At 45.0% G+C, this 13458-nt stretch overlaps 3 protein-coding genes across 4 annotated transcripts; 2 read left to right on the top strand and 1 right to left on the bottom strand.

The window, feature by feature from the left end:
- The first annotated feature begins 2521 nt into the window (after positions 1 to 2521).
- LOC111229040 (myocilin-like) lies at positions 2522 to 4932 on the top strand. The gene is made up of 3 exons (XM_022755196.1): positions 2522 to 3156; positions 3651 to 3755; positions 3861 to 4932. The coding sequence occupies exons 1-3, from the start codon at positions 2670 to 2672 to the stop codon at positions 4661 to 4663; spliced, it is 1395 nt and encodes a 464-aa protein (XP_022610917.1). The 5' UTR covers positions 2522 to 2669; the 3' UTR covers positions 4664 to 4932.
- A 2618-nt stretch (positions 4933 to 7550) lies between these two features.
- Positions 7551 to 10119, bottom strand: LOC111229095 (phospholipid phosphatase 6-like). Its single transcript, XM_022755269.1, has 2 exons — positions 9629 to 10119; positions 7551 to 8072 (listed from the first exon to the last, which is right to left on the bottom strand). The coding sequence occupies exons 1-2, from the start codon at positions 10005 to 10007 to the stop codon at positions 7651 to 7653; spliced, it is 801 nt and encodes a 266-aa protein (XP_022610990.1). The 5' UTR covers positions 10008 to 10119; the 3' UTR covers positions 7551 to 7650.
- Positions 10120 to 10417: 298 nt separating this feature from the next.
- On the top strand, positions 10418 to 13383 carry LOC111229003 (peroxiredoxin-6-like). 2 transcript variants are annotated; one of them, XM_022755149.1, is made up of 5 exons: positions 10418 to 10592; positions 11215 to 11371; positions 12232 to 12381; positions 12538 to 12684; positions 12798 to 13383. In XM_022755149.1, the coding sequence occupies exons 1-5, from the start codon at positions 10501 to 10503 to the stop codon at positions 12936 to 12938; spliced, it is 687 nt and encodes a 228-aa protein (XP_022610870.1). In that variant the 5' UTR covers positions 10418 to 10500; the 3' UTR covers positions 12939 to 13383. The 2 variants fall into 2 exon arrangements, with proteins under 2 accessions (XP_022610870.1, XP_022610871.1); XM_022755150.1 differs by having other exon boundaries at positions 11242 to 11371.
- Positions 13384 to 13458: the final 75 nt, after the last annotated feature.

The following is a 13458-nucleotide window of genomic DNA, read 5'->3' on the forward strand; positions in this document are numbered from 1 at the left end:
TAATAATGAGCTTTACAGGCGCCGGTAAGTTGATTTTTTAACCTTTGACAAAACCAGGTGAGCTGCCTCCCCCTGTTTCCAGACTCCTGACCACCTGAAGCTGCAGCTGCCTTCGGCTTTAATGTGTTTTATACCGAGTTTCAGCTCATTGTTCAACTGTCCGGCGCACAACTTCTGTTTTGGTTCAGCCTCACAACTCTAACAGCGTTTGTTTTCTGTCGCAGCAGGAAGTTGTTTTCAACGAAAAAGCCCCAAATACAAACTGTGCACTACCTGCTCAGCATCACACAACAGAGAGATAATTAGCAACTAGCAGGTGAACACTATGGCGCAGAAGATAAAGACACTTTCCCCTGGTAGAAACCCAACACAGAGCATAAAGAGAGAGGACATTGTACTTACACTCATCCGGCGACCAGAGGCGCGACTCTCAATACATGATAAAGTCGCACCGGAAGTGCCTCGTGTTTAAACGATGAACCGGTTTGCTAACAAGTTTGCAATATTAGCTTAAAACGGCGACGATGTGTCAATGTTTTGTTCCCAACCTACTTCTCCTGCCCCCAAGTGGTGCAGCCAGTCATTGCTTTTTAAACCCACACAGTTTTACTACAAAGACATAATTGGTGTCTGGCTCAAATTTGGGAAAAGGTGTATAAAATGATGCACAAAGCATTTCCATTTGATTGAATGGTGACAATAGACAGTGTAGTGGTAAATATGTAGACTGGATATTTAAGGGTTAGAGCAAAAATAAAATGCACTGTACATGAACGTAGCTTGAGTACATGAAAGCCTGGTATCTCACGAACCTGAGAGAAGTCAGTGCGGCCACTGTCACATCCTGCAAGAACATCATTTATCATCGTCATTTAAAAATGTACTCTTAGTTGAGTTGAGTGTTTCAGCAGACAAACACTGAGGTCCTGGTTCCCAGTAGAGCTACTTCTGCATATAGCGAGACTGCCTATGGAAAAGTTTGTGTGCACATTGTCATCTCCTGTTTTCTTAGGGACCGACAGAGGAGCTGGGGCTAACTTTTACAAGTTCCCTGAGTCGTTATGTTACATAAGAGAAACGCACCTCAGTGGTAAAAACATTGTGGAATACTGGTGACTTTCCATGGGCCATAAAACAGACAGGTTAACTAGGCAGCAGATAGATCTTGTGGAACCAAACACAGATGTGCACTGCAAGCTGCTTTTGGGGGGAAACTGGTTCATTGCTGCTGGTATTTATGAAATATTTTTGTGTCAGTCAGTGTGGAGAAACTCAGCATGTTGATTAAGACTAAAGACAAATGAAAAGGACAGTGGTGAAGAGCTGTGGAGGAAACGAGAGGAAGTGCTACCAATATATATCTACGACTAATGGCCTTTATCCCCTGAGAGACCAGAATAATGTTTTTTTTGCACACTTACAAGGGGTTCACTTGTGCTGGACTCCAGTGGTGATATATTTGGTATTTCCTCTCTCTGTTCAACACAGAACCAGAACAAGTCCCAGTCACATCACGTGTAGACAGCTGAAACACAGGTGGGCCCCATGCCTCAGTGGGTTCAGAAAGCCAGGGATGGCACTAAATTCTGTTCAGACATTCACGGTTCCCATGGTTCCCCATCAAAATAACTTTGGTGATTGGTTCCCCATCAAAATAACTTTGGTGATCACCTAACCCAAAGTAAAAATGTAGGATAGATTGCCATTAACTTTGGTACAGACATTCACGTCTCCCTCAGGATGAATCGAAATAACTTTTTTTTTTGGCTAATGTTAGCATGCTATGCTAAGATGGTGAACATGGTAAACATTATACCTGATCAGCTCTTCAAAGCACCACTATGCCGGAGCGTAGACTCAAAGAGCCATTAGTCTTGTTGATTTACTGGCACGTAGAGTTTTTGGGAATTTATGGGGCTTCATGGGAAGAGAAGAAGAGCAACTCCGCCACCACTCCGTTTCTTGCCAGACAGCCAGCCTATCCTCCTGTGCCAGACATCCTGTCCAGCTGTGAGGGAGGAGAACAGCACCAGCTTGCACTAAGGCCGCCTTGCTGTTGAGCGTTGGTGAATGTCGGCTTCAGATTCCCGAATTCTCCTACCCAGGTCATAAACTGTTAATCACAAGGTGGTTTAATAGTAAAACTATCAGTCACGGAGGAAGTAAACAGCGCCACAGCCGAAAGCCATAAAGAGATGCTGTCCAGTCAAAACAACCTGCAGAGACATACCGACATAACTTTTTCCATGCAGGAAAAAACAAACATCAAATTGTGTATTTTTCCACTGGTACTGGATGAGTTTCACATTGTTTGTCCCTTTCAGCACACCTCACCCAACCACCAGCAAAAAGAAGAAACACGTGGACCTTTACACACACACACACACACACACACACACACTCCACACCCCCCTGGCTATTTCATTCCCTGCCACACTCCTCGTCCCCTCCCACTCCCTGACAGTTAACTGTATAAATATCCTACTCTGAGCATTGCTGGGATTCAGACACTGACCTGCACTGACCAGGGATACTCAGGTAGGAAGAGCCTAGTTAAAGACAGTTAAAAAGGGTCTATCCTCTAAAGAGAAGAAGAGGAAGATAAATAATTGAATCTCTGCAAATACTCCTAAACTAGAAGGTCAGTGACTCCGTCTGCCCCCTCCACAATGTGGCTCCAAGTGTCTCTCCTGTGTCTGTCCTGCTTAATTCTGTCACGCCAGAGCCAGGCTGAAGACCGAGCCTCCCTCCACCGCTCCAATGACCCTACTGGACGCTGCCACTACACCTTCACCGTGGCCAGTCCACAGGAGTCCAGCTGCCCTGGAAGCGGCGTGAAACCCGAAATGGACGGAGTCTTGTCCCGGCTCACCCTGCTGGAGGCTTTGGTCAGCCGGCTCATAGCAGGAGTGGATGGAGGCACTGGCGGGACTGCGATTGAGTCTAATGGTGAAGAGGGTCTCCAGGAAGCTTATGCCCAGGTTACTGGGGAAAGAAACCAGCTCCAACAGGACAAGGAGCGTCTGAGCAGGCAGATCCAGGAGCTGCAGAGGAGGCTGGGCGAGCTGAGCCAGGAGGCAGAGAGCCTCAGGCAGCAGCCCTGCAAGCAAACACACACCTCAGGGGGGGCTCAGCGTGAGAGCAGACCTGCCAGTGGTATGTACTGTACATCAAAACAAATCCCAATTTCTTTCTTTTCCACATTTCTTTCTGTATATTCAGAGTTTTTTGTTTGTTGGTTTGTTTGTTTGTTTGTTTGATAAATGTAGTTGTGGCTGACTCGGGCTGTGAAAAGTATCCCAGGGCAACAGATCAGGTTGCAGTTAGCCAGGTTGAGTAAGGGGATAGGAATTTACAACAGACTCTTCTTTTATGGCTTTGTCACTCATGCGTGACTGTTTACGTGTGTGTGATCATTTTCAGGAGAGCAATAGCAGGGTTACAGGGGGAGCCCGCTGTGCTCTGAGGCAAACATATGAGACACTTACACTTTGATGTTGTCTGTGTGTTGGGACTGACTCTGGTTTATCTGTGGCTTACTACTAAAAGTTTTTTTTTTCTGTCATGTTCTTCTCAAAATTCCTTCCCAATCTGAACTTTAGTGTAATATTTTCTTTACATAACTTTCTCCTTTATTGTGTCTCTCCAAGACCCTGCGTATGATTTTGGGAATGGGGCGTACCAGGAGATGAAGGCTGAGGTGACAGAGGTTCCAGCATCCCACCTCATTCCTGAAGGAAATCACAACTTCACGGGTAAACATTGGTTTTCTGCTGCCCTCGTGATGGGATATTGATGCAGTTTAATGCATTTTAAAGCATTGAAAATGTATAACGCGTACCATGATGTTTTCTCCTCAGGCTGTGGAGAGCTGCTGTCAGTGGGAGACCCTGTGTTGCACAGGAAGGCTGACAGCATCACAGGTAAATATGGAGTGTGGCTGCAAGATCCCGAGCCTCAGGGCCCTCTTTACACCAACAAGACTGTGTGGCGTATCGACGCAGTGGGCAAAGACGTCCGTCAGCTCTTTGCATACGAAGACATGGAACAGTTCTCCCGAGGCTTCCCTATGAAGGTCCTGGTTCTGCCGGAGCCTGTGGAAAGCACAGGGGCAACCATGTACCGTGGCTCCATGTACTACCAGCGCAAACGCAGCCGTACCCTGATCCGCTACGACCTGGCCTCTGAGAGCCTGGCATCACGTCTGGACCTGCCTCACGCTGGCTTCCATGGCCAGCACCCTTACTCCTGGGGAGGCTACACCGACATCGACCTGGCAGTGGATGAACAAGGTTTGTGGGCTATCTACAGCACAAGCAAGGCAAAAGGTGCCATTGTGATTTCACAACTGGACCCCGAGAGCCTGGAAGTGAAGAAGAGCTGGGAGACCAACATCAGGAAGAACACAGTGGCCAATGCTTTCATGGTGTGTGGACGTCTGTACACAGTGGCCAGCTACACCGCACCCAACACCACCATCAACTTTGTGTTTGACACAGCTACCGGCGTGGGGCGGGCAGTGGCCGTGCCCTTCAAGAACAAGTACCGTTACAACAGCATGTTGGACTACAACCACGCCCAGAGGAAGCTGTATGCTTGGGACAACTTCCACATGGTCACCTATGACATCAGACAGGGCAGGGCCAGCCATGGCAGCAGCTAAAGAGGACACAGACAGAGAGAGACTGCTGTTTACTGGACTGTGCTAATGCAAGAGCAAGTGAATGGGATAAAACATATAGTCATTTAAAGTGTATTGAGGTTATTTCAATGCTAATCTATGTGTTTTTGCATCATTAAAATCTATTTTGTCTATTACTATTGTAAATAAGATGTATTATGACAACACAGGAATATTCATGTAGCTGTGATAGAACTCTGATGATCTCGGTTATTATTACAAAAAGTAATAATGGTAAATAGTTTTGATGTCTGTCAATAAATGTTTTTGTTCTGTAAGTTCTCAATAAAAACTTTTAAAAAACAAAACACTGTTGTCATTGTTTCAACTCCAAAATCACAGCTTCAGAAACGCTTTTTTGTTTGTTACCCGGTCACCACTGCAGCAATTTAAGCTTTAATGTGCTGAGCCATGATGCTGTAATATGGGGCACCATTTGTGCAAATAACAGCTTTAACATTTTGTCACTAATACACGTTAAGAAGGAGAGTTTGATCGTGTTAAGATGCAATATTGTTTACGCATTATCAAAACTTGAAGCTTTCCCTGTCATAATTCACGTAATCTCACACACACACACACACACACACACACACACACACACACACACACACACTGCTAAGTACATCCCAAAACATTACAGTATCATGAGTATGAAGAGGAATTGCATGCTAAAGATCAGGCATACAGCAATACATACAGCTGCCCATACCTGTGGATGTGCACAGCAACACCTAGTGGTAGGACAGGTAACATTACAAGCAGACAGATTTGGAAATGATTGATAATGATATTGAAATTGAAACTGCAATAGAATGAGATAAGCAGTGCACTATCATGATAAAATTAACTGCAGTTATTAATGGTGGAGCAAGCAATTCTGAACGCAACAGCAAAACAAACACACCTCTCCCTTCAGTGCTCCTCCAGAAACTCCACCCCCTCAAATTCACCAACACTTATTGCCAAGGCAACGACACAATGGCAGAATCCAGAGGCCTTCTACAGCATGCACACAAACACATCAGCCAAAACGCACTGGAGTAAAACTAGGTAGAGTCAGTTATTTAGATGGTTGTCACAAAACGAAATGACAAAAGAGAGGACTGTAGGTTTGTAGGTAAGCTAACAAGGAAGGTAATGTTAACTGGTTTAGCATTTTAGATTAGGTATCTAACAAAATAAATCCACTGTGCTAGCAAACTTGTTTTTAGATCTTTGTGGCAATACAACCCTTTGATCATTATGTGGACAAATACCATGATATGGAGCAAACTGTAGCTACAGTTGCCACTGCAAAGCTAACATGCAGAGACAAGACAGTTTCCTGTGGCCAGCACACCAGTAGCAGATGTCGATACTCACACCTCTCCTGCTGTTATAGCTAACATCACACTGACAGCATATCATGGAAAACTAAAAGGCAAGCATGTCCGTTACATGTGTAGATCATTTGTGTGTTCCTTACCGGAGACACAAACATGTTACCAGCACCTGCTTGCCCAACCAGTTTGGGTTAACTGTTACAAACATAAACAAACAGGACAAAATAATACTGACCTAATGTCTCTGTAAAACAGAAATAATAATGTTACCCACCTGTCAAGCAGAACAACTGCCGCATCCGTCTTCATGCTTTGCAAGTCTCTGAGGCATCTCCTCCATAGTCTGACTGGCCATCAGGACTGGACAGTGAGACAGTGGACCGTCAAAACTACAGCAAGTTTTCACTGGCCCCCACCAGTCTCTTTCCTAGCCTTCTCTGTGTGCCTCTCATTCGCAGTGTTGGCCTGTCACAGCAGATAAGTCTAGGGGTGAATTTCTTTCCTAGTCCAACCATGCACACTCCATCGTTGTTGACCTGATTTTAGTATCTCTCAGTAACAATGGATAATTATTATTATTGATTCACAAAGGCAAACTCAATGTAGAAAGAAACTAACAGGAGCAGCGCCACAACATGCTAATTTTAGCTGAGGCCAGAGCTTTGTTAGCAGTTTAGAGGTTTGGGAGTTGCTAGCTCTCCTTGCAAACCGATATTATTGTTGGACTTTTGCTCATGTAAGAAATTTCACACACATACACACTCACCCCTCATCTGTATTGTGGCAGATAGATGGATAAGATCTGTACGAACCCTATGCTGCTACTTGCAGCCATACTAACATTTTGCACTGCCCTGCAGTGGAAAACTGGCTGCATCTGCATTTTACATGCACACCTTCCAGCTGTTCTAGATCAGTCATGCACAGGCAAAACGAAATGACTTATCTGCTCTCCAGGCTCTTTAACAGTTTTAGGCCGAATCCACATAAACACTCCACGTGTTTGTGAAGTTTATTTTCAAAATTACAATGGTATGTTAAAAAAGGGGGTGGTGACAGCACAGTTTATCAACAGTGTAAGAGGAGATGGGATGTATTACAGTATAATGACTGTCAGGAGACTCAGCAGCAGCTGATGGAAACTTGGGTGAGTGTGAGTTGACTTCATCCCCACCAGCGGTCACACAAATAGCGAGAACCCAGTGTGGTGTTGCAGCACACAAAACCACACACTACTTTTGTGACAATGTGCCACCCACGGCGGGAGGACTGTGCCAGTCACTTTCATACAGTAGTTGAAGCTTTCATACTCATCAACCAACTCATACACTGTCTCAGTGAGCACATCTGGAAATGGTGCACAGCTTACTTATTTTTTATTAAAAAAGGCTCTAATTAAATTCAGCTTTGGTTTCAGCGTTGTGAGATTAAGTCCATGCATCATTATTGTGCAAACAAGTGCATCTTGAAGGGAGAAGCTACAACTCGCCAGTGACTGCCCAGGCCGTCAATTCCAATGCATAAAGATTCAATACACAAATAAATAAAGTTCACTTTTTAATGGTAGGGAAACTTGGAGTTACACACACTTCATGCTACATGTTTTTCCCCGTCCATAAAAGCTGACACACCGTACCACCAAACCTAATGCTTCCAATCTGCCATCCAGAGTCCACCATAGGCCCTGTTGAGTCTCTCTCGCAGTCGCATAAGCATCATGTCCTGGAGGCAGTCCCAGGTCAACCACAGCCTTTCCACCAAGCCGTACTGGCAGTAACCCATAACCAAGCCAAAGCCCACATCTGTCACATAGTGTCTGGCAAGCAGCAGCCGGGACAGGCTCACCAGAGCGGCCCATCCCACCACCAGGACCCGCATGGAGGCTGTGTCCACCAGCTGGGCTAGGAGGAACCGGGCACACATGGCCGCCCGCGTGGCGTGGCCTGAAGGGAAGGAGTAGCGCTCCACGAAGAATGTGGAGAGGATGTCAGAGCGGCTCTGGGCAGGCCTGCGACGTCTGACCAGAGTCTTCACAACTCTGACCAGCAGCAGATCCAACAACAGAGCTGTCAGGAGAAACAGAGAAACAACACTGGTTTCAGTTTGCATGGCTGAAAACATTTTTATTCACAAAGCAACTCTGAGGTCAGTTTTCCCCTAACTGCAGCGGCTTTCTACAGGAATATAGTGTCTAGTGTCACTTCATCCTCTCTGTTTTGTCTGTTCACTTATGCCAAGGCCCTTCAAGCTATGGTTCTGTTTTTACTGTTCTAATTCTTAATTGAGCACAGTCAGTGTATTCTTTATAAAGGGCTTACAAGTGTTAACTATTTACTGTATTAATGCTCAATAAATCCCTCCCTGATTCTTTATAAATAATAACTGATATAGCCTATTAATCAGAACATATTTTTGTGGAAAATGTCTGTGTGGTATCCATCCTTTCTACTATAGTTAATAATAATGTAGTAATAAATGTTAGTAATCTGTCAATAAATGTTTGAGTTTCTAGCTTGGTAATAGGTCTTTAAATCTGCAGTTGTGTTGAGAAGTAATGAATATATGTTTTCTTCCAGAAGTCCATCCAACTGAGAGAGCAAAAGGACGAAGTCAATGTTTTACCAAAGAATGATCACAACCTAGCAACCCCAGAGCTGTACTCATTAATGTCTTCGCTGATCTATAAAGGGCCAATAAATTATTTTACCATTAATATTAATCATTAGTTACCACAATTGGACATCCATAAAGTGTGAGATATCAGAAAGCGGTTTCAAAGGATCTTTTACCTTTTAATAATATTGTGTCCTATAAAATGAACTGAAAAAAAACTCATTAGTTTCTGATTGGTCTACAGGAAGAGAAAACAAGCCGCAATATTTCCAAATTATCGTGTCATCTTAGAGACTGTAGCGAAGAACAGCTCAGGGACTCCACCGGAGCACAGGGTTTGACCTCAAAGCTGTCAGTCAGCAACTATAATCCATATGTGCAAATACAGCAACATGCGTGTCTCATGCATGTCTCTCAGTGGCCACAGATGCAGTCAGCTGCAGCTCAAAAGAGAAAACGTGCCATGGCTGTGTCTCGGTCACGGGGACGTGCAAACAGCCTGCAGCTCTACACTAATGCATTATTTGACACTTGGGTGGACTGACGAGGCTTTGGCCTGCTGTGTTGAGCTATTTGAATATTTACATCATTCAGCTCTACAGAGCCACAGAGGCTTCACTTTGGAATTGGCAAAAGTGTGCGTAATAACGCATCGGCTTTACGCGCAGCTAATGTGGTGATAAATAAAGGTGCGTAAACAACAGACACCTGAATGACATCAGGATGATACATTATTCTGAGAGTGTTGTATTCAGGAAAGTTGATGTCACAAAAATCATGTTTCTTCGAAGTTTAAAGAGTTTCAAGCTGACGTTCCACGTGCAGGACAAAGCAAAGATGCCTAAAAGCCTAAAGCCTAAATGTGGATGTTAAATAAAGGGAAGGGTTATCTGTTGGTCACAGATAGCAGTTCTAAGAGGCGGATACTACCACTATTGAGTCTGTCCTCCATTTATCTACTGAGGGTCACACCTGACTCAAATTCAAAACAGGAGACACACATTTTTACCCAGGGCCAGATTCAGCATGATCTCCTGCTCCGCCACCGTCTCTCCCCGGAGCAGAGTGTACAGAGTGCCGACGAGCCACGGGATGACATGCCCGGAGAACTCCACCAGCCGCACCAGGGGCCGTATGCTGCCCCACGGAGACTCCTCACAAGCGCACACCCCGAGCCGCTTGGACAGCCACAGATCTATCGCCAGCAAAAACCGGAGCGTTATGGTGAACATGGGCTGACTCAGACTGGCGGAAAAGTCTTCGGTTTGAGCGCCAGAGGAAGAGTAAGAGCAGCTGGAGCCCCGGCGGCGGACATGGCACTCAGATGATGAGCGGCTCCCACACGCAGTTCCACGGCAGCTATTCCGTCTGGACGCTGGTGAGGACATTTTCGTTTGTCAGTGTCCTCTGTAATCTACCCGCCCTTCTTTATGGACCCCCAGTCAACACTTTAATCCTGCTGCGCTCAGATGCAAAACATCCTGCAAACTGCACAGTCCGGTTCAGAACTGGACTGCTCTGGTCACGTGGCTACACCATCCTCCCCATTAACATGCAATTAAAAGAGTATTGAGGTTTACATTTTGTGGTCGTAACTTCTCAACCAAATGCACTGACTCTATAAATGTTATCATGAAGTGTTTCAGTGTTGCACTTGAACAAAAATATCTACATTCTTATCGGGAAACTGGGGCGTGCGTAAAATAAAAGGTCACTTGCGACCCAACGCGCCCTGAACGCACCACAGTTAATGAGTCTGGTTTGTCATATACTGTCCTTTGTAGACAGAGTAGTCTGCTCATGGGGGAAGTTTCCGCCTCTTCTTCTTCTCATGCCGTCTGTCATCAGAGCAGCTGCTGAACCTTCACGGTCACAGTGAATATGCCAGGACTGCTGCTCGGAGATGTATTTCCTGATTTCGAGGCAGAGACCACCACTGGCAAAATTAAACTCCACGAGTTTCTGGGTGATTCGTAAGTAGCCATATTGATTATGATTATCATTTATAGATTCTTAGGCTTTTGGAGAATTCAGTTAACATGAGAGGGGGAACTTGAGAGCTGGCGTGAGTAGAGTTCCTGTTACAGCTTCCTGACTTCTGATTTGCACATTACCAATTATCTATAGCCTGTCAGCAAAAGCTATAAGCCTATAGTGATAAATGAGTGGCCAGTAGGAATATAAGACTTTTTAATTTGGTGGAGAAATGGACAGGTTAATCTGCCCTGTTTTACATCAGGTGCACAGCTGTTTATGACCTGACCACAGGGCTCTGGATCAGAGTGAGATGATCCAAATCAAAAGCATCAGTGTGCTGACCAGGCCTGAGGTCGAACCTAATACCTTTATTTTTTTATAGACTTTATTATTTTTGCAACAATTGATTGACACAGAGGTCACATCCTGTTATCTACACCAGACAGCTTTTATTGTGCAACCCAACAAGAAGTAAAAATAGTTACCAAATCATCAAGAGGTGTACGTCTGACGAGAGGAAGCAGAGTCAGACTGAAACCCATTTGTGAAATCTTAGACAGCATCTGACCCCGAACTACATCCTACATCAGCTTCACCAACCTCTCCCTTTCAACTCAGATGGGCAGTCTTGTTCTCCCACCCCAGAGACTACACCCCCGTGTGCACCACAGAGCTGGGTCGAGCTGCCAGGCTGCACAGCGAGTTCAGTAAACGCGGCGTCAAGATGATCGCCCTGTCCGTCGACTGCCTGGAGGATCACCACGGCTGGACCACGGTGGGATGGCCACAGCGTGTTTTCTGAAACCACACGCAGAGCTGACATCAGTAAAACAGAGAGGGCATCAGGCTGTCTGTAACGGGCCAACTTGGCTTTGTGGCCGTAGATGGTTCATGACATACTGAGCATCAAAGTCTGATTGAGCAGCTGTTCCTCTGCATTGACAGTGACTTTTCTCATTTTAAAGAAATTAGACGAGTTCCACACAAGCCTTGTTTTAGCAGCAGGTTAAAGGACACGGGTGACTGTATTTTAGTATACTGCAGGTTCTAACTACACACAGCAATGTAATGCTGCCGAAATTATAATTTCATGTTAACTAGACCAGGGGTCCTTGATGTGGTTCCTGAGGGTTCCCAGCAAAAAGTGGAATAATTTATTTTCACTATAATTCCATCTATAAGTAACACAGTGACAGAATGTGTGACTATTTTAGTCATGGGTTTCAAACACTTTCTGTAATAAAACACCTCAAAGAAAACATCTTATCAGATGTGGGTTCATGCTGCAGTTTGTGTCAGGTTAGGGGGCCTTGATGTGGAAAAAAATGAGAACCACTGAACTGAAATGGACATCTAAAGAAAGCCTCATGCTAACAGTGATATCTTGATATGTGGTAACCTGCAAATTTAAAATACTTGCAAAACCAGGCTTCGTGAGAAATATCACAGTCATCTTGGATTTTTTTTTTTTTTTACAGGCGTAATATTTATTTAATTTGTGCTGCAATTTACCTAAATATTTTTCTTTTATTGTAAATATCACTTCATATATTTGTTTATGTGAGACAGAGCTTCATCAGTGTTGCAACTAGTTTAAATAACTAACTAATGGACTTGTGTGTCTGTGCTAACTAGGACATCCTGGCCTACAACTGTGAGGAGTTTGACGGCTGCTCGCTGCCCTTTCCCATCATAGCGGACAGTCAACGGGAGCTGGCAGTGGCCCTGGGCATGCTGGACCCAGACGAGAAGGACAAAGACGGCATGCCAGTCACTGCCCGCTGTGTGAGCGCCATCACACTCTCTGCCCAACGCAGAATTTAATTTGCTTATTTTACAGACAGCCTTGAAAACTGGTGTCTTATCTCTGTTTGTGCCTGTGGAGAAGGAGATATCAGCTCCTCTCAGTCTCAATCTCTCTCTCTCTCTGATTGTGGTTAGGTGTTTATCATCGGCCCAGACAAAAGGCTGAAACTGTCACTGCTCTACCCCGCCACCACAGGACGCAATTTTGATGAGATCTTGCGGGTGGTGGATTCGCTCCAGCTCACAGCAGGGAGAAAAGTGGCTACGCCCGCTGACTGGAGGGTACAGTGTGTCACACCTTTGTTAGTGACCTGTGTTGGCACCAATTACTTCAGCAGCTGGCTACAAAGATAAACCTGTTTTCTTTTCCGTGTCTGTCTCTCCCCACCCGTCAGCCTGGGGACTGTGTGATGGTTCCTCCGAGCATGTCTGAGGAGGAGGCCGCCTCTTTGTTTCCAGATGGCGTCTACACCAAAGACCTGCCCTCTGGCAAGAAGTACCTGCGCTACACTCCCCAGCCAGAAGCACAACAGTGACCTCTATTGCACACACTCCACCTTCATCTAGCAGCTCTCAATGGTCCCCTGATGCCCCCCCCCCCCCTTTGATATGGGAACATACATTCTGAATATGGCAAAAGTTTCTATTTTTAAGCAGGGACATTGTCTGGTGTGAAAAGTGAGGTTGGTGACACAGTGCTCCCTTTTATTTCTGGACCAGTGCAAAGAGGAAGTGGTTTTCTGCTGCCATTTACACACAGAATGAGGTCATTACTGCACTGAACATAGTTATACATGGAACTGATCTTTCCCAAACCAAATGCACAACATTATGGATTACATGGCTTAATAGTTGGGAGAATTTTCTACTATCAAATAACTGATTGTAATAACTTTGGATATACTGAACCTGTACTCTAATGACTGAATGTATGATGTGTGAATTTCACCTGTGTGGGACAATAAAAGCATAACAAGTGACTAAAACCTATCACTGCGTTCTCAGTTAGTTCTATTTGACGGCAGCTGTTTGTTCACCCCTTCCTCCTCACCTGGT

Source organism: Seriola dumerili, unplaced genomic scaffold, assembly GCF_002260705.1.
Source record: "Seriola dumerili isolate Sdu_G_001 unplaced genomic scaffold, Sdu_1.0 BDQW01000226.1, whole genome shotgun sequence".
NCBI lineage: Eukaryota > Metazoa > Chordata > Actinopteri > Carangiformes > Carangidae > Seriola > Seriola dumerili.

Coding starts and splice junctions, on each gene's coding strand:
- LOC111229040 (XM_022755196.1), top strand. CDS start 2,670: ATGTGGCTCCAAGTGTCTCTCCTGTGTCTGTCCTGCTTAATTCTGTCA. Junction 3,157..3,650: donor TGAGAGCAGACCTGCCAGTG/GTATGTACTGTA, acceptor TGTCTCTCCAAG/ACCCTGCGTATGATTTTGGG. Junction 3,756..3,860: donor AGGAAATCACAACTTCACGG/GTAAACATTGGT, acceptor TTTTCTCCTCAG/GCTGTGGAGAGCTGCTGTCA.
- LOC111229095 (XM_022755269.1), bottom strand. CDS start 10,007: ATGTCCTCACCAGCGTCCAGACGGAATAGCTGCCGTGGAACTGCGTGT. Junction 8,073..9,628: donor CATGCTGAATCTGGCCCTGG/GTAAAAATGTGT, acceptor TTCTCCTGACAG/CTCTGTTGTTGGATCTGCTG.
- LOC111229003 (XM_022755149.1), top strand. CDS start 10,501: ATGCCAGGACTGCTGCTCGGAGATGTATTTCCTGATTTCGAGGCAGAG. Junction 11,372..12,231: donor ATCACCACGGCTGGACCACG/GTGGGATGGCCA, acceptor TGTGCTAACTAG/GACATCCTGGCCTACAACTG. Junction 12,382..12,537: donor TGCCAGTCACTGCCCGCTGT/GTGAGCGCCATC, acceptor GATTGTGGTTAG/GTGTTTATCATCGGCCCAGA.